General features: G+C 55.7%; 2 protein-coding genes and 1 long non-coding RNA gene across 7 annotated transcripts in view; 1 reads left to right on the forward strand and 2 right to left on the reverse strand.

Annotated features, from left to right (window-relative positions):
• Nucleotides 1–3317: 3317 nt before the first annotated feature.
• Nucleotides 3318–14130, reverse strand: SHKBP1 (SH3KBP1 binding protein 1). The gene is made up of 18 exons (XM_037820309.1): nt 14009–14130; nt 13716–13769; nt 13569–13614; nt 13388–13461; nt 13015–13073; nt 12709–12789; nt 11584–11745; nt 11395–11485; nt 11100–11290; nt 10310–10425; nt 9306–9393; nt 9072–9188; nt 7096–7266; nt 5972–6127; nt 5454–5550; nt 4238–4416; nt 3841–3955; nt 3318–3727 (listed from the first exon to the last, which is right to left on the reverse strand). The coding sequence occupies exons 1-18, from the start codon at nt 14092–14094 to the stop codon at nt 3496–3498; spliced, it is 2115 nt and encodes a 704-aa protein (XP_037676237.1). The 5' UTR covers nt 14095–14130; the 3' UTR covers nt 3318–3495.
• A 357-nt stretch (nt 14131–14487) lies between these two features.
• SPTBN4 (spectrin beta, non-erythrocytic 4) overlaps nt 14488–25374 on the reverse strand; it is a 68858-nt gene continuing 57971 nt past the window's right edge. For all 5 annotated transcript variants that reach the window (XM_037819576.1, XM_037819575.1, XM_037819577.1 and 2 more), the window contains 10 exons: nt 24393–24637; nt 21990–22128; nt 21800–21884; nt 21223–21419; nt 20109–20728; nt 19017–19086; nt 18096–18388; nt 16788–16961; nt 16596–16638; nt 14488–15513 (listed from right to left, as the gene is read on the reverse strand). In XM_037819576.1, the coding sequence (XP_037675504.1) occupies nt 15355–15513; nt 16596–16638; nt 16788–16961; nt 18096–18388; nt 19017–19086; nt 20109–20728; nt 21223–21419; nt 21800–21884; nt 21990–22128; nt 24393–24637 (2025 nt within the window). In that variant the 3' untranslated portion in view covers nt 14488–15354. The remainder of the gene's footprint in view (nt 15514–16595; nt 16639–16787; nt 16962–18095; nt 18389–19016; nt 19087–20108; nt 20729–21222; nt 21420–21799; nt 21885–21989; nt 22129–24392; nt 24638–25374) is intronic.
• LOC119521380 lies at nt 18088–24725 on the forward strand. The gene is made up of 3 exons (XR_005214344.1): nt 18088–18163; nt 23739–23827; nt 24034–24725. It is a non-coding gene; the product is annotated as an uncharacterized LOC119521380 (long non-coding RNA).

Below are 25374 nucleotides of genomic sequence, written 5' to 3' on the forward strand. Positions count from 1 at the left end.
TGGCCTAGACTTGGCTCTTAGGGGATTCCTGGCTCTGACCCCTTCCTCTGAGCTCCCTTCACCTGCTGCCCACAGAGGGTTCCAGACCTCTTTCTCTGCTTGTATCGTGAAAGGCTCCTAAGAGCAACCATCCCACCCTCAGAATTGCAGACCCCGCCTTAGAGAGTCCCAGTCCCCTCCCTTCTGAAGGATCTCAGCCAGCAGAAGCCTCTGGGTACAGGGGGTCTAGGTCCCACCTGCACTCCCTTTAGTGGGTTCCAGGCTCCAAGTCCTGCTCACCTCCCAACTCAGAGGGCCTCAAGGCCAGCTCCTTCTCCTCATTATAAATTAAAGGCACCACAAGCCTCGCCTCGCTTCTCCCAAAGGCCCCGCCCCCTGGGCTTCAGGCCACACCCCTTCCCACAGAGAATTGGGGCCCCGCCCCACACTTAGGATCCCAAGCCCCACCTCTTTCAAGTTTGCCTGCCTCACGGGAGGAGGGGTTCCAGGCCCCATCTCTCACTTCAGTTCGATACTTAAGGTTTCCAGTTCTGTGACGTTTGCCCCGCCCCCCAGTCCAGGCTCCACCCGCAAAAGGCACTAGGCCACTCCCCTGACGGCAGGTCACCCCAGACCCACGAAGAACAGCAACGTCCCCACCCCCTGCTCCAACGAGGGACCCCTCGCAGACCTCACCCTCCCTCAGTGAGACACAGGCTGACTCACAGCCACATTCACACCGTTATTGCCACCTACAGCAAGTCACACCTCCATCCCACGCTGACACCCAGAAATCCGGGCCTACCCACCACCCCGGGCCACGCTGCCCTCCAGAGCAGTGACGACGGCACTCTGCCTCACTCGCGGCCATTCGTGGGCAGTCTCCCCACGATGGTGGGGGGAAGTGTGCTGCCATGTGCCCGGCTCTGCCCACTGATTTTGCCCACTCTTCGGTTTCTGTGTGGCCCCCAGAGTTCCCTGCCCATGTGGCCCTGTGGAACAGCGTGTCCCTGCCCCCATTTCCCCCCTCTCCCCCTCCTACCCTGTGGCCGGAGCATCTGCTCGGGGGCGCTGTAGAAATTTCTCCCTTCAGCCTGGGATCCAGGGCATCTTCAATGCTAGTTGCTAGGCAACAGCCTCTGGCTCACCACTGCTGCTTCCGGGGATGGCGTCGGCTTCCCTTCCCCCCAGAATTTGGAGTCCCCCAGCTTCCAGTCCCTTCAAGTCAGTGCCCTGATCTTCCAGACTGTGACTGTTTTACTCCTTGGAACTTGATCTTATTTCAACCCTTCAGAATCCCTCAGAGTGCTAGACCCCCGGCATTCCAGAATCTTCCTCCCCCTCTGTGCTCTCCCCCTTCCCCCACAATTTTATCCCTGCAATTTAAAAATAATCTTTAGTGGTCCAGGTTCTCTGACATTCCAGATCTCTCCCCCTCAGTTCTAGAATCACCAGCCATCCAGAAACACGAGTGTTCCGGATTCCCTAGCATGGGCAAAATGAGCTCAATATTCTAGATCTCTGGACGTGACAAAACATCCCCAAATTCCAGACACCCTGACATTCCAACCCTCTACGTTCTAGACTTCCCGATATTCGAATATCCTGTGTTCTGAATGCAATGTCATATAAAAACAAGTCCTTTTGAGTTTCATGGGCATTCCAGAATACCCAGGTTTTAAAATCAGTAACCTTCTAGAACCCCAGTTTGTGTTCCAGATTCTCTGGCAAGCCAGAATCCCCTGCCATAATGGATCTCTTGAAATGCAAACAAACTCTCTAGGGCTCTAGCAAGGCTGATATTCCAAAATACCCCATTGTGGTAGATTGAGTTATGTACTCCAAAAAAAACACATACTCTTAATCCCATGCCTGTAGGTGTGAACACATTGTAAATGGGAGCTTTTGATGATGTTTTTTTTGTTAAGGTGTGGCCAACCAAATCAGGATGGGTCTTAATTCTATTACTGGAGGCCTTAAAAAGGGAAAGTCATGGGAGGGGTGTAACCCAGAAGAGAAGGGAGAGGACATCCCCATGTGACAGGGAAGTCAAGAACCCCAATGGTTGCCAATCCACCAGAGTGCTACTAACCACAAGAGGAAGCAAGCCTTTCAGTCCCTGGAAAGGTGAGACAATAAATTTCCATTGTTTAAGCCAACCCATTGTGTGGAACTGTAAACTAAGACATCTGTGTTCTAGATTTCTCAGTAATCCAGATCCCTTTCTCTATGTCCTCTAATTTTCACTATTCCAGAATCCCTGGCATGCAAAATATCCATACTGATGGAGATTCACAGGCATTCTAGAATACTTCTCTGCTCTACAATTTTCTGACTTTCCATATTCTTTTGTCAGAAACCTCTAGATTTTTGGATTCTGTGGTATACAGGGGAAAACCCTAATATTGCACTCCAGAATATCTCTGTTCTAGATCCTCTAAATTCCTGACCACTCTTCCTCATGTTTCAGAAGCTCTAGCATTCCAGAAAACCCAGGCATTCTAGAATTTACACTTTTTAAAATCTCTTGTCCTATCTCTTCTCTTTATTAACCCAAAGGAAAAGAGGCCAAAAACTCCCCAGAGGAGGTGCCATAAAAAACAGACACTATTTGGGGAAAAGAAAAAATCCCACATATGTGTCTGGTCTGTGGTGATCTAGCCCTGTCCTACATATCCTCTCTGGTGTTGTCAGGGCAGGGAAGAGACTGAGAAGCCAGGGGCTGGACAAGGTGTTCATCGTGGTGAAGTTGGGTGAAAGAGCAATCCTGTACTTGACACCCGTGTTCCTGCCTACCTGTAGTCACTCTCACCTGCTCGAGGTAAGGGCACCCTGCATTCTCCTCTCCTCTCAGGAACTCCTCTGCTCATTCCACACCGGGCTGACCTTACCTCCTGGCTTGTGAGAGCACATGACCCAGGCTGGACCAATGGAAGACCTTCATCACACGCCTATGGCGATTGGTTCAGGGATGGCCACATGACCTGATTCGGGCCAATGAGAACCATTCCTGGAATTTTTTTGCTGCTGTTAGAGGAAAAAGCTACCACGGAGCTACCTGGAGTCATCTTGGCACCCAGGTGAAAGCTGACTAAGAGTGACACAGCCCAGAGGAAAGCAAAGCTGAGAGATGGAAAGACAGATCTTGGAGGAGTGTTTGAACCTCTGCATCCTGCCATGCCTGAAGCTGGAATCAGAGCGTACGCCAACACATTCCCTTCTTGCTTAAATCAGGAGAGCCAGATGTTCCTCACTCTGCAGCCAGGGACCTGGTTGGGCCCCACGATGCCCCCTTCCCTTCCTGTGGATCCCCAGACCCTCCAAGAATGCAAGCAAGGTGTCGGCAGTGAGGACTTTATTGTGAGGAGGGAGAATCTGGCTTCAAGAAAAGGGGGACAGTGACAGTGACCACTCTGAGGAGGACCTGGCCCTGAGCCCGGGGGTCTGACTGGAGGAAGCAGGAGGCACCTGCGGCCCCCACAACCAGGGCAACCAAAGGCGTCACGGTATCTGTGTTCAGAAGGAAGTTTCATTGAGCTTCGTCTTGGGGGGTGTGAGGGGAGCCCCGAGACCCGTGGAGGGCCGGGGGGCTGGTGTTGGTGGCCGTCGGGGCTCCGGCCCGCTCCGCACCAGTTCCTGGCAGCGTTCCACGAAGCTGCCTCCCCCACGGCGCCGGGCCTCAGCCTGCGGGGGGCTGGGGCTCCCACGGAGGCCAGACAGGGAGGTATTGCTGGAAGCCAAGTGGAGACTGGGAAGGAAATCAGTGCAGGTCATCACGGGGCAGCTGGGCCACTCTTCCCCCAAGGCCACCATCGTCCCCTCTCCCCCCATTGCCCAGAAGGGAAGTGGGGTTCCCACTACCTGGTGAGAGAGGTGCGGGGTGAGGGGCTGGGGAGGGAGCCCCGCGAGGAGCCCAGTGGGGCTAGCTCGCACTGCTCCAGCTCTTCCATCAGCTCTTCCTCTGTCAGGCCACCTGCTGCAGGGCAGGGAAGCGGGCTCAGGGGGGGCAAGACAAGGGTCACAGGGCAAGGGGCATGGGTTGGGCAGGAGCAGGGATTCAAAGAGAAGGGAGAGGAGTCAGCAAGGGACAAGAGTCAAAGGGCAAAGAAGGGTCGGAAGGCAGAGAAAAGGGGTCAAAGGACAAGGGATCAGAAGGCAATGGCTTGGGAAGAGAGAGGCTGAAGAAGTAGACCGTGGAGAGGGGTTCAGGGGTGGCCTGTGGGGACATGGGACAGGGCTGAGGTGGGGCAGGGAATACCAGGGGCCTGGCCGAGGCCATCCATGGCGGTGGTCAGGTCCCACATGGCCAGGCTGCCATTGGCCTGGCCAGTGAGCAGGTAGCGCCGTGGCCGTGAGCCGAGCCGCCGGGAGCCCTCGCACTCGAGCACCGTGAAGGCAGTGGTGGGGGAGCCGTCCACCGAGCGCACGGAGCACACCCTAAAAGGGGGAGAGAGGGCGTGAGAGGCCTCTGTTCCCACCCCTCCTGTTGAGCCCCAGTCCCCTGTGCCCACCCCAAGCTCCTCCTCTCCTGAGCTCCGGCCCCAGCGCTCCAACAGCCCCCAGCATGGCCCTGGCCCTGCACCGCCACCGCAGGCCCCCAAATGGCCTCAGGATTTTTCCCCCAAATCTGCTCCTGTTCCCTGTTCCCATCTTGGGAAGGCCCTACCTCAGCCTTGTCCTGGATGCTCCCTCCACCTCCTGTCATTCCCCATGGCCGGTCCCCCGGCCACCTGGCCCCTCCCCAACCCCTCCGTGGTCCGGCCCTGCCCTCTCCTGCCAGGCCCCTGTCCCAGCCTCCTCCGTGGGCTCCCAGTGTCCTATCCAACCTCCAGTCCACCCCCTCCCAGCAGCCCTGGCTCCCCAGTGCACTCATCTCCCCCATACGACAAAGTCTCAGCTGCCCAGTAGGGTTGACGAGGCCCTGCTGACCTCTGCAGCCCCATCCCGCCCTCCAGTCCCACACTCCAAGCCAACAGGGGCTTCACTGGGGACATGATGTGCCCTTCCCAGCCTTCGCCATGATGCTCCCTCAACCCGCTACTCCCTTTCTCCTCCCCTCTTTGGCTCATTCCAATTTCCCTTTCAAGTCTCTGATCAGAGTCCCCTCTTCAAGAAAACCCTCCCTGATCCCCTTCCCAGGCTGGGCAAGCACCTCCTCCGGGCTCCAAAGCTTTGTGTGCCTCCCCCATCCCACCCTGACCCCTCCTCCTGGGCCTCCTGCATCCCGGCTGGGGCTTCCGCCAACACTGCCCCGTTTGAGGTCTAACCCAGGGGTTGGGGTTTCTCCAGCTTCACTCCCACCCCACACGTGTCACAACTTTGGTATCTCCAGCCACCAAGCCCACAGGCCTGTCCTCCTTCCCAGCCTTTGCTCCTCCGGTGCCCCTTGGCTCGGGCCCCGTTCTGGCCTCAGTGACGCAGCTGGCGTCGGGCCTTCTCCGACCACCCTCCCTCCTTGACGGCACAGTGCTCACCGCTGCCCAGTGGATGAGAGGCGCACGAAGAGCTGGCTGGCACCGGGCACCACCTTCTGAATGAACACTTGCTGGTCATCCCGCTCGCCATAGGGGCCTGGGCCGGGCAGGGCAGGTGTCAGGGCCAGCTCCCCTCCCAGGACTAGCTCCCAACCCCAGGCTGCGGGAGTCGGGCAGGGTCAGAGAGGGCGGGGCTCAGCGGCAGGCGATGGGGCTCAGGACTCTCAGGGATCAGGTGCAGGTCAGTGGGGGTGAGGTGACAGGGCGGGCGGCGGTCGAGAGGAATTAACGGGGGCCAAGAGGAGTCAGCTGGGGGCGTTGGAAGGGGTCAGTGGAGGTCAATGGGGATCAAGAGTCATGGGGGTAGGACCTAGGTAGAGGTCAGTGGTGGCCAAGCAGGCCGGCTGGGTGGGGCAGGAGAGGTCAACAGGTGGATCAGGTCGGGGGTCAGTGGAGGTCAGGGGTAAGCTGGGGTCAGGCAGGCTTAGTGAGGTTGGGGGTCAGGGGCCAGTGGGCACCAATGTCATTGCCAGCGCTGCAGCCGCCATGCCCGTCGGCCGACTCCAGGGCCAGGATCTTGAAGGAAGCGAGCGGGGTGGAGCCGGGCTGGGTGGAGATCATGCCGCGGAAGCGAGTCACAGACCACGTCCGCACGTGGTTGTTGTCGGCACAGACTGAGGGGGACAGGGCATGTCAGGATCCTTTTCCCCATAATTTCCAGTGGTCAAAACTCCTGTTCCAAATAGTTCCAGAGCCTGATCTTACGTGACCTCGTCCACAGCCCCCACCCGGGTCCTGTCCTCCTTGGTCACCTGCTTTCTCCAGCGTGCAGCCCCTCACTGTCTCCTGGCTCCACTCCTGCTCCCACGGTGTTTTCCCCATATTAGCCAGAGCAATCCTGGGGCAATCGCAGCCTTCCCCAGCTCAGAACCCTACATGGCCCCCAGCTCCCTCATAGAAAAAGCCAAAGTCCCCTCCATGGCTTTGACAGGGTCCCACTGACCTGCCCCCGGCACTTCCACTGCCCCCGTCGTTCACCTCGCTGCAGCCATAGGGCCTCCGGCTCTTGCTCAAACCCTCCGCACAGCCTCCCGTCTCAGAGCCTTTGCAATGGCTGTTCCCTCAGCCTGGGACGCGTACCCCCCACCCCAGCTCCCCGAGCTGCACTGCTCATCCCCCCATTTCTGCTCAAAGGTCCCTCCTCAGAAAAGCCTTCCCTGAACCACCCACTCTCCATAACCCCCAACTCTCTCTAGCCAGCCACTCACACAGCTTTATTTTCATTCATAGCACTTATTGCTGTTGATCTATAGATTTATTTGTTAATTCATTGCCGGGCGTCCCCGCTAGAATATCAGCTCCGGGAGGGCCGGGACTTTGCCTGTTCACTCTTCTAGGCCTCCCCTGGGCCTAGAAGGATGCCTGGCTCACAGTTGGTGAAATGATAGACTCCACCTGGCCCCCTCCGATTCATTCTCCTCCAGACTGGGCCCCTTCTAACTATCCTCCTTGTTTCCATAACTCCCTCCCTGCTTAAATTTCTCTCCCCTCCAGATGGCTTCACCCCCACAGTGTCCCTTCCCAGGGAAAGCCTCTCTCCCTCCTGCTGGGGCCGGCGCCCAGGGCCGCCCGCGAGGCCCACCTGAGATGAGGTGCTTCTCAGACAGCATGATCTTGGTGACGGGGCTGCGGTGCACGGTGAAGGTCTGGAAGAGCTGAGGCCCCGAGCCCACGGTCTCGGGGTGCTGCACAATGACCCGCACGCCCCCCGAGCTCGTGCCATAGGCAATCTCGATCCAGTTCCCGCTGTCGCCTGGTGAGGGGCCCAGGAGAGGAGAGATGGTCAGGCCAGGACCAAGCATGGAGAGAGGGGCAGGGTCGCTGAGAGACAGAAACCACAGCAGAGGGAAAGGAACAGACAGACAAAGGATAGGGACTGGGTCACAAAGCAAGGAGAGAGGACGAGAGGGTGGCAAAGAGATCCTGGAAATGGAGGAGCAGGGAGAAAAAGGGACGGGGCGGGGGGAGGGAGAGAGAGAGAGAGAGAGAGAGAGAGAGGGAACCAGAGGGAAAAAGCAAGAAAGAGACAAAGATAAGGAAAGAGAAAAGAGGAGACAGGAAAATAGGGAAATAGCAAGACACAGAGAAATGACAACACATGCAGGGAGACACAGAGAAAGAGAGAGAGATGGGAGATGGAACTAGGAGAAAGGTAGAAAAAGCTAGAAAGAGACATAAACAGAGACGGACAGCAAGACAAGAAGGCATGACCCAGTGTATCGGAGGTACTTCCATCCCTTGCCAACTTTCCAGAGGGGAAAAATTATTTTGCAACTGTCAGAAACTGAATGGAGCATCCCAAGGAACGGAGGTAGGTGGCAAGTGATGGGAGTGGGACGTGAAGCAGCCAGAAGCAGTGAACTGGGGCCATGCCCAGCAACACCGACAGATGCTAAGCCCAGGGCAGGGTGGGGAAAAAGTAAGAGGACAACTGAGATATTTACCCAATGCCCAATTACATAAATGAAAAATCATGTCCACAGGAATAATACCCTTATTGTAAGGATGGATAGAAATGAGAAGATGAACTGTAAGCCAGACAGAATGGGGGCATGACTGAATGGGAGAGGGATGGGGGAGAAACAGGAATAAATAAGGGAAATGAGAAAGGCACCTTCTGTGGCCGAAAGGTGATAATGTGCTGTGAATTGAGGGGGATTATTAACTTATTTCTGCCAGATAAAAATGAGCCCTGACCCCTACTTCACATCATACAATAAAGTTAATTTGAGATGGAGCACAGAACTATATGTAAAAGCTAAAACTGTAAAGCTTCTAGAAGAAAACACAGGAGAAAATCTTTGCAACCTGGATGTAGGCAAAGATATTTTAAGACCCAGAAAGTACTAGCCATAAAAAAACAATTAACCATTATGCTTAAGTGAAAGAAGCCAGACACAAAAAGCCATATACTGTATGATTCCATTTACATGTCTAGAACTGGCAAATCTATAGGGGCAGAAAGTAGATTAGTGGTTTCCAGGGGCTGGGAAATAATGGCTAACAGTCTGGGGATTCTTTTGGGGTTGATGAAAAGGCTCTGGACTTAGTGGTAATGGTTGTTCAACCTTGTGAATACACTAACAACCACTAAATTGTATACTTTAAAAGGGTGAAATTCATGGTATGGAAATCATATCTCAATAAAAACCAATCAACCAACTAAAAAACAACCTCTTCCTCTGCATTTTAGGTCAGGAAAACAAAAGAACTGTCCCAAGTGCGAGAACGCAGCTTCATCCACTGTAAAACATGCATTCTCTTTGTTTCAAGAGCATGCAAACATCAAGCCTCTCATTGCCAAGATGGGGAAGAAACGCAAAGATTAACTACCAGTGGTTGATTCTGACCCCAGTGGAGAGGCCCACCACCACCCAGTGCCTAGAACAGAGCTTACAGACAAGTGGTGCTCAGTAACGTGTTTGTTGAATGACTAAAGGAGTGTCCACTCTTCTCCCTCCCAGTAAATCCCGCCTGGCATGCAAGTGGTGGGGACACAGCTGCTGGCTGGTGATGGCAGCGCAGGGGAAAGGGGGGGAGCCGCGGGTTACAGCTCACTAGTCTTGGGCGTGAGGTAGACGCTGAGGGCAGTGACCCCATCCTCAGCCGGGTCCCGGTAGAGCTCGCTGACAAGGAGGTCGTTGTCTTTCATGCGCAGAGGGAACTTCTGCACATCTGGGGAGGGCAGGGAGGGGAGAACAGGTTTGTTGAAGGTGTCCCCCCAGCCTGGCCCCCTCCCCTGCCATTTCCTGGGGAGGCTCTCGGGCACCTGGGGCGCCCGCTGCTGCTCACCCACGTAGTAGATGGAGCCGTTGTTGCAGCCGAGGAGGAGGAAGGAGCCGGCTGCGTCGTAACTGGTGATGGGCTGCACCTCCTGGACCTGGGGGCCCGGCGGGACAGGCTGGGCCATGGGTCCCCTCCAGGCCTTTGTGCTGCAGTGCCCCCGACTCCCATAGCATGCTCCCTCCTCTCGTCCCAGGCTCTCCCCACCCCCCGGAGCTTTGAGCCCACTGCTCCCAGCCTCACCCGCCCCAGGCCTGGCTCCGTCTCTCTGTCTTGTTCCCATTCTCCCTGGGACCCCTTTTGCATCTCTCTCTCTCTCTGACTCTTAATATCTCTTGGCTGGCATTTCTGTCTCTTGAGCACAACTTGATGCTGTACTTCTGACATTATTCTGTTCCTCTCTGTGAGTCTCTCTGTGTGCCTTCATCTATCCAGGCATTCTGTCCTGGTTTCTGTCTGTCCACCCATATCTCTCTTTGCTTCTTTCTGCTTTTCTTTTATTCTGTTTAGCCATTTCTTTCCCTCTATTTCTTTCTCTTCCTCTATTCTTTCTATGCTGATCTGTCTCTTTTTTTCCCAAATGCTCACATTTTAGTTGGAGAAAATCAACACTCTAGATGTTTTAGATTTTTTTTTTTTTTAACATTTTGGACATGGCTTGGGGTAGGGGAAGGGTTAGTGACAGATATTTGTACCTCTCTCTCCAGGTCTCTGTCTTCTACATCATCTCCCCATCACCCACTCCTCCCACCCAGTGCCTGGAGAATCCTCTCTCCTCCTTTCCAAACCCCATTCACCCTTTATGCCAACTCTGGCAGCCACCTCCTCCAGGAAGTCCTCCCTGATGCACCTGGGGCCTTTCTCATACTGTCCCAGCGTCTGGCCCACTGCTGGGATCTCTGGCTCTCTTGGGGTGGGGGGTGGGCAGGGGGGCAGCGGAAAGGCAGCCCTCCCTGGATCTGTGCAGTCTGGGCACTCGGGGAGGGAGCAGCCAGGCTGGCTGGGGCTCTGACCTGCCAATGCTTCGTGACGGCATTCCACACCCCAATGCGCCCTGTGTGGCTCGTGGCGATGAGCTGGTTCCCGACGAAGAACAAGGCCTCCACGGGCACCCCCAGGTGGAAGACACCTGCAGTGGGGAGAGAGCTCAGCAAGGACCCTGCTCTAGTGGCGAGGGGACAGGCAGCAGGAATGTGTGAGAGAAAAAAACTCCATGGGCCAGTTGATTCTGTTGGGCCACAGAATCCTCAGAGGAAAGAGAATTCCAGCAGGAATTCCAGAGGACTACAATGTGCCAGATTCCTGAAGGGACATTATGAGGCCATGGAATGATAACACAGTTAAGATTTCTAGCAAAGTAAAAAAAAACTCCAGTGGTGGCAGAGGATTCTCATAAGAACTTTGGTTTATTAGGGGACTGATTATTCTAACTAGTTAGAGATTTCTGATGGGAACACAAATTCTAACAGGGCTGGGATTCTACCGGTGTGGAGAATTCTAACCAAGTCAAGATCTAACTGGGCAGGGAATTCTGATGGAAAGAGAGTTCAGATGTGTTAGAGAATTGCAGGTGGGTGGATTTTTCTAACCGACTGTGGAGTTCTAGCAGAACACGGAATTCTAAAGGGCTGGGGAATTCTAATAAGGCAAAGAGATATACTGAGGCAGCAAATTCTTATGAGTTGGAGAATTTTATGGGGTGGATTATTTTAAAGGACACAGAATCTTAGTGGGGCCGATCATTCTAACGAGCCAAGGTTGGGAAAGAATTCTGAAGGCCTGAGGGTCCTCCGGGTGCCGTACCTATCTCCGAGCCACCGCCTTCTGCCTGCAGAGCCCACAGCAGGACCTCGCTGCCGGTGGCGGCTGCCACCATCTTGTCGTGCTCACCCAGAGCGCCACCAGGCACACGGGCTGTGAGCGCCAGTCGCTCGATGGGCCAGTCCAGGCGGGGGCTGGAAAACACCAGCTGCCAGCCAGAGGCTTCCTTCAGCCTATAGCATTGGTGATGGTGGGAAGGGAACATCATCAGTCCTTCCCCCAAGACCTCCCCCCATCAACCGGGCCCTAAGCCGCCTGCTGCCCCCTCCCCAAGCACCTATAGCAGACGAGAAACTGGGTATAGGCCACAGCGATCCAGTTGTGGTGTCCACACACCAGGCGCACCATGCCCGGCTCCTCGGGTATCCCTGGGGTGGGGAGAAAGGAGGGGTCAGGGCAGGGTCACAGGGACCCACCCCCACCCCACTCCGTGGCGACCCCAGCCTCCCTGCAGGCAGAAACATACCTGAGGGAGAAGGAGGGGCTTTCTCCTCCAACATGCGGCCCAGCAGCCCCGCGTTGCCCAGGTTGGGGGGCATCGTGTGGCTCCGTCGAACAGGGGCTGGGCGTCCTCCCGCCTGCTGGGGCCCCACCAGGCTGTGGCGGTTCCGCCGCTTCACCGGGAACACTAAGGGGAGTGGGGAGGAGAAGAGGCAGAGGGACAACCATTGTCATTAATGGCCACCATGTAGCGAGCACTTAGAACGGGCCAGATGCTGATTTCTCAGGTGTGCGGTCCGGTCCCCTGACAAAAAGGGATTTGGTATTCAGCACTGAATCGCACAGCGAGTGGCTTCTGTTTCAGTTCTTTTGAGCCCGTCACAGAGGAAGACTCTGTGTGGTGCTGCAGTGACACTAATGCCTCTTCAACATCTGCTAATCTTTCCTTTTAATCAGTGGAGAGCAGCCCCAGGCTTAGAATCTTGGTAGGGAAGGGTAGAGTTTATTAACACTGGGGTGTGCGGGTTTTATTTTCATGTTTACTTTGTATTTATGGTATAAAGTTAGTAATACAAAGTTTCCATATAAAATACCTTTTTTAAAAACACAAATAAAACTAAATTAAGAAAGTAATAGCACAGGTCTTCATATTCAACAAATGTCATGGAGATAGCAGGCATGTCCGAGGTTAATGAAAGAAAGCTATAAATTGCAATTGCCCCACTCTGTTCCTTCTACAAAGTAACAAAGCTTAGTGGACTACAGTTCCCAATAACCCCTGGGTCATATTTTCCATGATCAGTGGGCTGGCTGCTCCAGGATCTCATGGGGATTGCAGTCAGTAACTCCCTTTATGATTTCTCTCCTCCATACAAAGGACCCCACTTCCTTCTAAGCCACCCCACCAGGAAATCACACCTGGACTACAATTCCCATCGGGTCCTAGGGTATGCTTCTGAGCCTGAAGGAGGACTAGCTGGCCCCCTGCCTCACGGAAAATGCAATTTCCTACTTCCTCTCCAAGCATCCAACCCTAACAGAACTACAACTCCCATCATGACTCAGGACTCAGCACAGGCAACAACGGACTGAGGCCTTATGGGAAATGTAGTCTTTAATCCACCCCTCCCCATCCGTTAGGCGCGCCCACCTGGTGGGGGCAGGTAACCGTTGAAGAGGACGTTTCCACAAGAAGATCGATCCAGCTCCTCCCGCAGCTGCAGGCGACGAACTAAGAGGGAACATTACTTGAGGGGTACTGAACACTCCCCTTTTCCCCTTCCCACCCCTTCCTCCACCATTCCCATACTCGGACACAGGGCCGAATCCAGTGCTCTCAGCTCTAACCCAACCCTTTTTCACAAGGGAGGGGAAGAGGGATGGGAGGATTCAGGGAGCATGGCTGGAGCGCTGGCTTTCTGGGTGAATCACGACGCTAGTTGGGGCCTCTACTTACCCAGAGGAGTGAGCCCATAGAACTGGGCTTCGTGGAGGAGGCTGGAACCGTGGACACCCCTGGGTAGAAGAATTGACTAGGGGTCAGAGTCTGGGAGATGAGATATATGTGTGTGTGTGTCTGGGGGTGTGAACAGAGAATGATGAGAAGGAAATTTTCAAAACTGCACAGAGAATCCCCAGGGGCAGCAAATTCTGACAGGATCGAGATTCTAAGGAGTGGATATGGGCATTGAAATGGGGGGTTGGGGTTGTGGGTAATACAATTTTAATATCACTAAGATTCTTAATGAGAATTTTACTACAGGAGGAGAAGAGACTTTTTAGGAGGTGAATAAAGTAGGGGACCACTTCCCCTTCCCCTCGATGCTAACCTGGGGTCCAACTCTTTGGTACGCAGGAAGTTGAGGATGGGGGCAAAGACGGTGGGATCCCTGTCAATGAAGATCTGCAGGAGAAGAGGCAGGGGATGAACGAAGCAAAGAGCGGGTCTCAGTGGGGAGTCCTGCCCCTTGCTCCTACCGGCTGCCCCATTCCATCCCTTGTCCTACTCACCGCTCCAGCCTCATCTTTTAGAGTCGAGATGCGCCCGCTCAGAAGACTGCAGGGAGGGGACGCAGAGCAGGTGTCACGGGCCGGGGCTTTAGGTCTCCCCACCCCCCTTCCTTCCCGCCCTCTTCCCAAACTCGCTCTCCCGATCACCTGGAGAAGAAGGAGTCTGGGATCCAGGTGAGGGTCTGGCGGGAAGTACTGAATCTGGGTGGGGAGAGTGAGCGGCCGCGTGAGATGATAGAGGGAGAAGCAGGGAGGCGGGCCCCTCCTCTAGGATCCGGTGAGGTTCCCTCCGCTTCCCGGAAGTTCTCCAGGCTCTCGCGCCTCCAGTGGGGGGGGGCGGAGCAATCCTTGATGGGCAGGGATTCCCCCCTGGAGAGGCGGGCACTCCCACCCCGCTCCCCGCCCCCGAGGGTGGGGCCTCAGGACGCCCCCACACTCACCTCTTGCCTCCCACATTCAGATGAATCACCTCCCCGACAGGTGCCCGACCCGGGACCCCCTCGGCTGCAGCCGCTGCTGCTGCCATGGCCCCAGGACGAGCCGGCCGGCCTACGCCCGCTTCCGGGTGTGCACCAGGACCCCGCCCCTCTGCGTGTACATTGGGCCGGTGGCTCCCAGAGTCGCGGCGATTGGACAGAATGTAGTTTGTCGCCGCTAAACTCTCAGCCTCCTTAAAGGGGCCCGCCTTTTCTGGCCTGGACGGGGCGGACAGGGCGGCTCCCTGAGGGAAGTTCTGTGACAGAAGGAGAGCAAAACAGCCTTCCTTCCCAGGGTCCCCGTTTTAGGTATGGCATTTAGGTGTTCCGTCGGGGACCCTGAAATTAGTCCATACCACGGGAGACATCGCAGCCACGGTTCCTCCCACAGCCCTCGCGCCAGTCCTCCCACGTTGCCCAGGAAACGCGGACAAATCAGCACAGACCGTCAAAGCCAAAGGGTTTATTATAGGTACAGTGTGCGCCAGCCACACCGCCCCACACACCCCCGCGCCCCAGTGGCTTCTCCTGGGGGCCATGGGGGTTGCTCACGACCTTGGTCCCCTAATCCACCCCGGGAGATGCTCCAGCCAGAAGCATGCAAGGGGAGGGCCCCCCTCGCCCCTCCCGTCATGATGGGGCATTTAGAGCTGGAGAGGGGAGGAGAGAGGAAGACAGTTTTGAGCTTTGACACCCCTTCCCATTTAAAGCCTTTGGGATACGGGAGGGGGAGGAGGAGGTCCACCAACGTTTTGCAAAAATAAACTAAGGAATTAACCGCATGGCTCTGAGGCGGCGGAGTGCGGGAGCTAGGGCCTCCTTCACTCCCCCCTCCCAGACAAAGATCAAGGCAGCTTTGGAAGTGAGGTAAAGGTGGTGAGGGGGTGCCCCCTCCCCACCCCCTAGCACCCTGGACGGTCCAGGGGACCTCACCAGCGCCCCCATTCCCATCCGTAGGGCGAGAAGGGGGCAGGAATTATCACCCCCCACCCCCACCCCAGCTTATTGGGACAAGATCTGGGGGTCGGGCAGGGGGCTTGGCTCAACTGGTCCCCCTCCCCGCCCCCCCCAAGCTCAGTTATTGCATAAAAATAATAGAGCCCCAGCACCTGGGGTGGGGGTGGCGAGCGGGAAGGGGCTGAGATATGGCTATAGGGGCAGGACCAGTTCCCTCCTTGCCAGCACCCCGTCATGCCGCATCCGCAGTGTGGGTATTAGGGGCTCCGGGCCCCCGCGCAAGAGAAAGTGTCTTTGTGCCCACGATGCAGAGAGGGGGAGGGGAGACACGTCAGGCCCCTGGGGCTGGGGAGTCACTTCCGGCGCCCGCTGGCCCTGCGCTCCCCCGCCTCTCGCTTGGGGTTGCCTTCGTCTGTGGACGACGTGGTGGGTAGCGTCTGGCCCCAGCGGGCAATCTCGGCGTGTTCGGTCACCGAGGCGGCCACGGCCTCCAGCCAGCCGTTCATCTCCTCCTGGGGGGGGAGCAATGGAGATGAGTCTGGAATCAGACTGTCCTCTCTATTTAAATGGGATGATGATGATGATGCAGTTACAGAACCAAGCTCTTTTCTAAGCACTTCTGTGGATTAAATCACTTAATCCTATGCAACAGGTACTGTAATAATTCCCACAGAGAGACAAACAACAGCAAAACTCATGATGACCACAATGACAAACAGCACTTATACTTACTAGGCCTGTGCCATGTGCTCTACATGTATTCATTTACTTAATTCTCACAATGCCCCTATAATGAGGTATTATTGTTTTTTATCTCCATTTTACAGATAAGTAAAACTAGGATTGGAGAGAATAAAGGCCTGATTCATATCTTCCTGTGAGGATTGAACGGGTAACAAACGTTACTGTTAACAAAATCTTTTTAAGCCACCTCCATGCCTGCTCCTTCCCTCCCCTCCCCCAGGAACTTCTCCCCTTAGCCCACTGGTTGCTTCCTGGGCTCCTGACCTCCACTCTCCTCTCCTCCTACCCTCCCTGCATGTGGCAGCCAGAGGGATCTTCCTTACGCATCGCTGTAGCCCTTCCTGGTTCAAAGCCCTGCCACGGTCCCCAGTGCTCCCAGGACAAAGTCCAGCCTCCGAATAGGAATAATACCCTGTGAGACCTGGCCACCGGGAACTTTTGCAAGACCTTCCTTCTTGAACGCTGTCCTCTAGCACAGTTAACCTTCTGTAATTCCATACCTCCGTTCCTTTGCACTTGTGAGTCTTTCTGCCTGGCTCACTCACCCCTGTGTCTCCTTTTTAGCTGACTCTCTCCTCTTGTCTTTCTAGTTTCATCTCGGAGGCCAAGGGAAGGAGTTGGACTGAGGGCCTCCAGGCAGTCCTCTGTGTCTCCCATCTCCCTTCCCACCCCCCTCTGACCCTCAGCTGGGTCAGGGACCCCCACTGGGCTCCCATAGCCCATGGGCTTCCCCATCACAGCCCTGATGGCTCTGGCTTGTGTATCCCCTGTCACAGTCCCATCGCTTGTTCAGGAGCCAGCCAGGTCGTTCCTGAAGCCCACAGAGGGGAGGAAAAGGTTCAGATCTCACCTCGTCTTTAGCCTGGAGCAAAAACTCGCTGCCATCCTGGGTCCTGCAGTAGGGGACACAGGAATTGGGGGACTTGGAGCAGGGGCCTGGACTATTCACCCACCACCCATCCTGCAGGGGACCCAGGGTCCTGCTGGGAGGGAAGCTGGGCCTTGGATGCCCTCCCACCCGCCTGTCCATTGAGGGGCTCACTGGAGCTTGAAGACATGCTTCTTTTTCTTGTAGTCACTGGCCACCTCACTGGTGGCCTTGTGCAGACTGAGCAGTGGCTCCCCGCCATGTGTGCCCCCTGAGGCCAGGCCCTTGGAGTCCTTGTAGAAGCCCAGCTCACCCTTGCTGAGTACGCAGTACAGGCTCACCCACGACCTGGGACAACGAGACGGGACTTGAGGCAGAGCTAGAGATGTCTGGGTGCTCTTTGCTAACACACTTCATGGGCCAAATATGCCGAGCTGAGCTCTAAGCCTGGGGGGCTTTTCCCAATGGCTGTTACTGAGCCAAGAGGAAGGGCGATTGGCCCTGGCTGGCCCTGTCTCCCATACTGAATTTTCTGAGGACAGGACTTAAACCTCCTCCTCCTAAAACTTTGCTCAGGCACGTTCAGGCACGTTCCCCCGGCCTAAAGACAGCCTCTCTTATTACACTCCTCCTCCACCCCCAGGGAGTTCTCTGATCTACTGGTCTACCTTACCATACAGAAAGAGGCATTTGTCTCCCCATCCAGCCCCAACCCCAACCCCAACCCAGGAAGGAGTCCCCCAAAACCAAATTACACTGAGAATGCCCTGTTTATCCCCACCGTGGCTCAGAGACAAGGAAAGTTTACCCCCAGATCTCACCAGTAAAATCTCAAGCAATTTTGCCCACTTCTCGTCCGCCTTGCCTCTAAACCCCACTCCACTCGGTGGCCAGGGCTTCTCTTTAAGGCTCCACCTCTCCCCATTTTCTACCTCCCAGTTGAACAAAAGGGGGTTACAGGATCACGAACTGGCCTCCAAAGGCAGACACAGAACTGTTAGACCCCAGGCCCCAGCTGGAGTCCCCCATTTGCCTCTGATCCAGCTTCCTAATGGATGCTGGGTTTGGGCTCCGCCCATTTTCAGATCCTCCCCCTAGTTAGAAACCTCAGGGCTGGCACCACCCCACTCACTGGTGGGTTGACCTCTCCAGGATCCACCTCACATGCCGTTGGAACCCTCTAGGCTAGATCCCACCCGCATTTTGTCATTTAGCATAGCCAACTCCTGGGATGGTTGAACTGAGACTGGGTCGCAATTTATTCTCGATCGGAACATTTTTGTTAGGTGCGCCTCTTGCATCCAATGCATAAACTTAGCCTCAGGCCTCCTATTCCTTGGCGGGATTCGCTGAAGCTGGACCCCAACCCTTCTCAGGCCCCGCCCACCCACGGGACCCCACCCCCTCCTCAGGCCCACCTACTCGCTCACTGAACACCCTGCGCTTAGTCCCGCCTCACAAAGCCCCGCCCATCCCGCTCACCGATTGGACGACTTCCGGTTGGCGTCGAGTTCGCGCTTGCGCAGCAGGAAGCCCTCGTGCTGCACTGTGTGAGTGGGCGGGGGCGGAGGCGCGGGGGCGGAGCCCCCCTGGGCCGGGGCGGAGCGCGAGCGCCGGCTTCCCCCGCCCTCACCACCCTCTCGCGGCCGCGGCCGCCGTCGCGGCTTGGGCCGGTCGCGCGCCCGCGGCCGGTCCGGCCGAGGTGTCCGCTCTGGCGGCTCAAGCCCGTTGGGCAGGCGGCCGGGGGGAAGCTCGCGAGGCTGAGGCAGCGACGGCTGTGTGAAGGGAGGGGGAGAGAGGTGCTGTCCATGGGAGGTGTGGGGGGCTCTTGAGTCTGCGGGTCCTATCTGTCTGGGGGGCTAGCTCTCATGGAGGCGAGTCTGGGGGGACCTCAGGGCTGGAGGCCGAACTCCTGGGGGCCCCACTGGTCTCGGGAGTGAGTCTGCCGGGACCCCTAGGGTCGTAATCCCCCTTGATTGGGAGGGAAGGTGGGCCTGCACTGAGGAGGTTGATCTATGGGAGCTGCCATTAGCAGGAATCTGGGGCCTCCTTCGATGTATGTGGAGGAGGGGTCAGGCGTCCCCCCATCTGTCTGTGAAGAAATTTGGGACCCCATTAGGCTGTGGAGAAATAAGGAGTCTGGGATATTTGTGGGAAAAGTCTGGAGAGTTTATTTGTGGGGGTTTGGGAGAATGTCTAAGGGTCTCAGGTGTGTGTGGGGGGGCATCTTTCTAAGGGAGAAATTGTCAGATTGTGGAGGCCATCTAGGGGCTCTCACTATTCCCTTGGGAGTCTATGCAGTCTCTGCAGGGTCCATGTGGGGCACTGGTTGTTTCTGGGATCCTGACACCTGCTCTAAGGAGAGGGCCCCTGTGCCCTCACCCATCCCAAGATCCTACTTACCCCAACAGAGAGCCCTGGGCCTGCCTCTTTCTCCTGCAGCTGCTCCACAATGTCAGCCAGGGTGGCCTTCCTGGAGGGGGAATGGGCAGGGAGAAAGACACAATGGAACTGGGTGTCTTCTCCCAGGGACCCAGCCTGGGTGAACCGGAGAGCCTCCAAGCATTAGCCTGGAATGCGCGGCCCCTGTCCACTTCTGCAGCTGCTTCTCAGATGCCCGCCTTACACACCATAGGGGCCCCAAACATGTCTGCTGAACGGAGGACTCCACATTTCCCCTTTCAGTTTTAAGCAGCACAAAGAACAAAATGCAAACTGCCTGCATTGCCTTTCTCCACCCCTTGAGCTCCCAAGCCCCCTGTGCCTCCTCCATCCCAGCCCTGATCATTCTGGGTCATCGTTGCTGGATGACAGGTTATTTCCCCCACTGCACTGTGAGCCCATGAAGGTAGGGCTGCAGCTAGTTTGGTCATGGCTGTCCCCTGCAAATACCAGGCACAGAGTGGGCACCCAACAAATGTTCATGAAATAGCAAATTAAAAAGACACCAAGAAGTCTCTGTCTCCAAAATATATTGGACCAAAGGTCTCTCTCTGGAGACACGGTTGACTGGACTGATCTGCATAACACACTCCGGAGTCTGGTTCAAGCCCTGGTTCATGCAAGCTAGGTGACTTGCCCTCTCTGTGCCTCAGTTGTCCTAGACATAAAATAGAGATGACAACAGCCTGCATTTCACGAGGCTCTCAAGAGGATTAAATGACGTTATGATAAAGCGTCTTATCTCCAGTCAGGGAGGTGATGGTTCCACCATTAGCCCAGTAGAGAAAGTAAGGTGAGGAGAGGACAAGATCCCTGCCCAGGCCACCCAGGGGGTTACAGCAGGGGTTTGGACCAGTGGCTGAGAACCTGGGGCCTCTCACCAGGAAAACCTACCTCTGGGGGACAATAGGCAGGTCTCCTGTTCCCTTTCAGCCTCAGTTTACACCTCTGCAAAACAGGTACCACAAGGGTACCTCCCTCTTTGGCAGTTCTGAGCCCAAAACCCCCCTCTACGTCCCCTTTCCCCCACTCCCTGGCCACAGAGGGCTGTACCCCTTGACCAGGTCTCCTCTGGTGGGCATCTCCTGCTCGCTGGACTCCTGCCGCTCCAAACGCCGCTCGCGCCTCTCGCGCCGCCGCTCCATCTGCTCGTAGCGGCCCAGGGTAAGACTGTGTGCCGCCTCGTGCTCTGCGGACTCCTGGCGCTCGGGCCGCCGCCTCCGCGCAGCCTCCTCGGATTGATCGGCCGACTCCTGGCGCTCCGGCCGCCGCCTCCTGGGCGGCTCCTCCACGCGATCCGTTGACTCCTGGCGCTCCGGCCGCGGCCGCACCTGCTCCGCCACCGCGGGGGGCCCCGGGGTCTCCACCGCGTCCTCGGGTGCGGCCGGCGGCGCCGCGGGCTCCGCCCTCCCCGGGACCTCCAGCAGCCGGTCGATGCGCGGCTGCAGGCGCTCGGGCTTGAGCTCCTGGCGCACGTAGCCCACCCGGGTCCGCACCTCCGCCGACAGCGTGTCCGAGGCCCGGCGGGCCAGGGGCTCCAGGCCCCTCTCATAGCCCCCTGGCCGCAGCAGAGGCGCAGCCTTGGCCGCCAGTTCCGTGGGGTCCCCGAAGAACTTGCGCCCCAGCAGGGGGGTGGGTGGCTGCTTGCTCTGTTCTGCCTTGAGCTTCTCGATCTGGGGACGGAGTTGGCGGGATAGGGTGGATGGGGATGTAATTTGGGCAGGCGATTCTGGGTTCTGCCTGCCTCAACACCCAGTCCTGACTATTTAACTAGTTCCTTAAAAACGCAGCGTTGGCCAGGCCTGGGATTTACCGAAGACCAGGAACGTGATTCCTATTTCCTCCAGCAAATACCTATTGCTTTTTAAAGAATCTGCCGAGTCATCACTTTCTCTAGGTCCCCGTTAAACCCGTTTCTTCTCTCCTTTATGCCCCTTCCCAGACCTTAAGATTTTTTCTTACAATGGTCTCTCATTCTTCAAGTCTCAGATCAGACTTCCCCAAGCCAGGACAAGTGTTTAGTTTCTCATAGCCCCCTGAACCTCCCCCATCCCAGCCTTGCCCACTCTGGGCTGTCACTTTCTGGTGACAGGTCTGCCTCCCCACTGGACTGGGAGCCTTGTGAGGGCCACGGGGCGTGGGGTGGGGCAGGATCTGGGGTGCTGACCGTGGTCAGGCGCCGCAGGGAGCTGAACCTCTCTTCCCAGGCGGCCGCCGCCTTGCGGAAAGCCTCGTGCCGCCGGATCAGCTGCTCCACTTCGTCCACACTGCTGCCCAGCTCCCGGCTCTGCAGAAGCGGCTCTTGGGCCGTCAGCCAGGCATCGGCCACCACCGCCTCCTGGGCAAACTGGTGCACCTCCAACACTGAGGGGAGACATGCGGGGCCAGGGTGCTGGGGGCACCTGTGGGCCCTTCCTGGGACATGGGCTGAAATTTCTCGCCTTGAATATCTCCCTGGTTCCCCCTGTCAGTGTCTTGATTGCTCAGTCCGAGATTTCACCAACCCAGCCCTGACCCCTCCAGGCTTTGCAGGAATGGTAGGGCCTGGGGCTGCACCTGAGGGCACCCCAAAGGTGTCTGGCACACGTCTGCCACCAGGGACTCCACGGCAAGGTAGCTCCCTTGTCCACCCTCTCAGGTGCTCATGTTTGCAAGAGGGGACCCACAAATGGCATGCAAACCCATGTCCGTGGTGGAGCGTGTCCCTGTGCCCTTGAGCTGAGGGTGTCTGGGCCCCCACTCACTCTGCTGCAACCACTCCCAATGGCGGTCCCATTTGTCTGACACTTCCTCCTTCCTGGTTCCCAGCTTGTCCAGCTGCGCCTGAATCTGGGAGTGGTGGGTGGGCAGGAGAGGCGTCAGGGGTGGGGGCTGCCAGCTCCTACCCCAACCAGCCCAGAGAGGGGAGCGGGGGAGCCCTGCACCCCTCCCCACCTCGTCCGTCATGGCGCTCTTATTAAGCAGCAGAGAGCGCCCCAGCTCCTGGCAGGCAGTCAGCTCGGGCACCCGTGCCTCTAGCTCGGTCTTCAGGCCCTGGTGGTAGTTCATGAGCACCTCCACCGATGACACGTCCCTGCAGTGGGTGGCAGGCAGAGATCTGAGCCACCGGCAGCCTCCCTCGGCCCACCCCATACACACCACTCCTGGGGGACCCAAATCCCTGAGCCTGGGTTTGCACAGCATCTGGGGACACCCACCTTCTATGGCAAGTTCTCAGGGTTCAAGGTCCTTCATTGATTCAAGGATTCCAACTTTCCAACGTGCTAAAATTTGACATATTTGCCATTCTAACCTGCTAGGATTTCAAGATCCAATTTAAAAAAAAAAACTTTAGCTACGATTCTGAGGGTTCCATGAGCCAATGATTTTAAACTTCCAAACCTGTCCAATATGGCAGCCACTAGCCACATGTGGAAACCGAGCACTCAAAATGTGGCTAGTCTGCATTGAGATGTGGGGAAGTATAAAATACACACCAGATTTTGAAGATTTAGTATATATAAAAAAAGAATGTACACTATCTCAATAGTTTGAATATTGATTTCATATTGAGATGATACTATCTGGGGTATATTGGACTAAATAAAATATAATCTTAAAATTAATTTCACTTGCTTCTTTTTATTAATGTGGTTACAAGGGCATTTAAAATTAATTATGTGGCTCGCCTTTGCAACTTGCAACGTATAACTATTGGACAGTGCTGTTCTAAGCCTTGGTGAATACAAAACAAATATCAAATTTCTGAAGCTTCAGCCAGTTGGTGACCATATCTTTATAAAACTTAGTATGTCCAAACTTATTTCTGAAGGTCCCACCAAGGAATAATTCCTACCTAAGACAGTATGTCCAGAATGATCCTCCTGATTCTCTCCTTATCCTCCAAGCCTTCCCCGGATGTTCTCATCTCAGTAAAGTCACCCCTCATTCATCCCTGACTCCTCTCTTTTCCCTCAGCCCCTCCAGCCCCCCATTGGTCAAGACTGGACATTTATAACTTTAAGATACATCCTATGAAATGATAGGAAGTCTGAGAAACTTATTAAAATAATTCAGTGGAGGTGGAGGGGACAAGGGGGAGCATGCAGATGAAACCAGATTGGCCAAATGTTGGCGGTTGTTACCCTATTACTTCTACTTTTGTGTATGTTTGAAATTTTTCATAAGAAAGATTGTTTTCATTCTGAATCCCAATTACTTCTTTCCATCTCAGCACTATCACCATGTCCAAGCCACTGTCCTCTCTCACTGGGTTACCGCCACAGCCTCCTCACTGCTCAAGGCATCTGGAGTCGCTGTTTTCAAAGGTGCATCACATCACATCACTCCCTGGCTCTAAACTCTCCCATGGCTCCCATCTCACACCCACGGCTTCTGTTACCCCCAGCCTCATTCCCTCACTGTCTCCACCCTGCCGCAAGGATCTTCCCTCTCTTCCTCAACCATGAGGACTTTTTCCCTGGCTGTTCCCTTCCCCCCAAACTTCCCCTGACTCACCCACACTTCATTTGGACCTCCACTCAACTGTCACATCCTCAGCAAGGCCTTGCCGGGCCACCATGAGACAGCTCCTACCCCCACTTCCTTCCCTGGCTTTATTTTTTCTCCATAGTCCTTAGCACTATCTGAAATAAGATTATGTGTTTGCTTGCTTACTTATTGGTTGCCTGTTTCCATCCTCAGAATGTAAGCAACACAAGAGCAAGGACCTGGCCTTGTTCACCGTCTGGCACAGAGAAAGCCTTCAATAAAGATTTGCTGAGTAAATGAAGGTAGGTTCAAGGCTGTGTAACCTCGGAAACAAGGCCCTCTGTCCGCCACTCTCACGAGGACATTTTCCTCCTGGGTGCACCACTGGGCTAAATTTCCCAGTCTCCCATGCAGACAGGTTGGGGCCACTTGCCTGATAGAATGAGAGTGCAGGCCCGGTCCCTAAAACCTCCTGTGTGATCCTCTCCACTCTCTTACCCATCTGCAGTGGTTCCGGCAAATGATTCCCGGGCTGAGTGATAGAAGGACCCTGGGTCCCAATCACCATGGGATGGGCTCCTGCTGGACACCCACACTGAACCATGAGGTGACAATAAATCAGCACCTACTTCAAGTCACCGAGATGCTGGGATGGTCTGTTACAGTTGGTTGCCTACCCTGACAAATACCAACCCCTAGCCTGCTTTTAGCCTGTCCTCTGCCCCCAAGACCAGGTCTGACAGCACTCGAGACAGTGCCAGGCACACAGAGGGGCTGGCTGTCATGATTTCTTAGGGGAAGGGGGCTGTTGATGGGCTGGCGGCTTCCCGGACGCAGGTAGGAAGCCCGAGGTGGGATGAGGGGCACCTGGGCTTGTCAGCCGCCCCAATCTGGCTGGCGATGCCGTCCATCCAGGAGAGCAGGTCGCGGGCCTGGCTGTGGAAGTGCAGGGCGTCGGCCGTGGAACTGACGTGCAGGCGGGCATCCTCACAGGCTGCCAGCAGCTCCTTCCAGCCCTGCAGCACCTCGTGCTCCCGGCTGGCGATGGCCTCTGCATGCTCCCCCGCGTACACCGTCCGCAGCTGGGCTGCCCCCTCCTGCAGCTGCCGCACCTGAGGGGCGTACCAGGTCGGGAGCCCACCCTCCAGGGGGCCCGGGCTCCACCTGCTCTTTCTCCCTGCTGCTGGCTGGGTGCAGGGCCCCAAGGTGAAAGGAGCCCAAGCCCCTGAGATCCCAAAACTGGATTTCCCTCACGACAGCTGCCTGATTTCTTTTTTGTCTGATTTCTGACTTCTTTAGACCTATGACCAGGTTTCTTTCAGTCCACTGTCTGATTTCTTTTGGTCTGAAAGTGTCTATTGGATCTGTCACCTGACTTTTTTCAGGCCCACCTCTATCTTGTTTCAGACTGATCTGACTTCATCCAGGAAACCCCTCCCCAGCTTGACATCTGTTAGCACCTGTTGCCCAATTTCTTTTTTCTATTTTGTTTCACTCAATTCATTTCAGACCCATTACCTGCAGCCCAGTTTCTTTCAGGATGGTGATTCAATTACATCTATCACATCTCCTGCCCAATTTATTGGTTCAACTACCTGAGTTCTTTCAGAGTGACCACCCCATTTCTATCAGATCCGCCACTTCATCATTATCAATCTCTCAGCCCAATTTCTAACAGTCATTTGTATGATTTATATAAAAACAATTATCCAACTTCTATTATACCTTCCATTAAGCCTACAACCCAATTTTCCTTCAGTTCGGCTGCCTGAGTTCTGTGAGGCCCACAGCTTTATTTCCATCGGATTTCTCAGACCTACTTCCAATTCTTGACAGACTCACCACCTGA

This window comes from Choloepus didactylus, chromosome 27, assembly GCF_015220235.1.
Source record: "Choloepus didactylus isolate mChoDid1 chromosome 27, mChoDid1.pri, whole genome shotgun sequence".
Classification (NCBI taxonomy): Eukaryota; Metazoa; Chordata; class Mammalia; order Pilosa; family Megalonychidae; genus Choloepus; species Choloepus didactylus.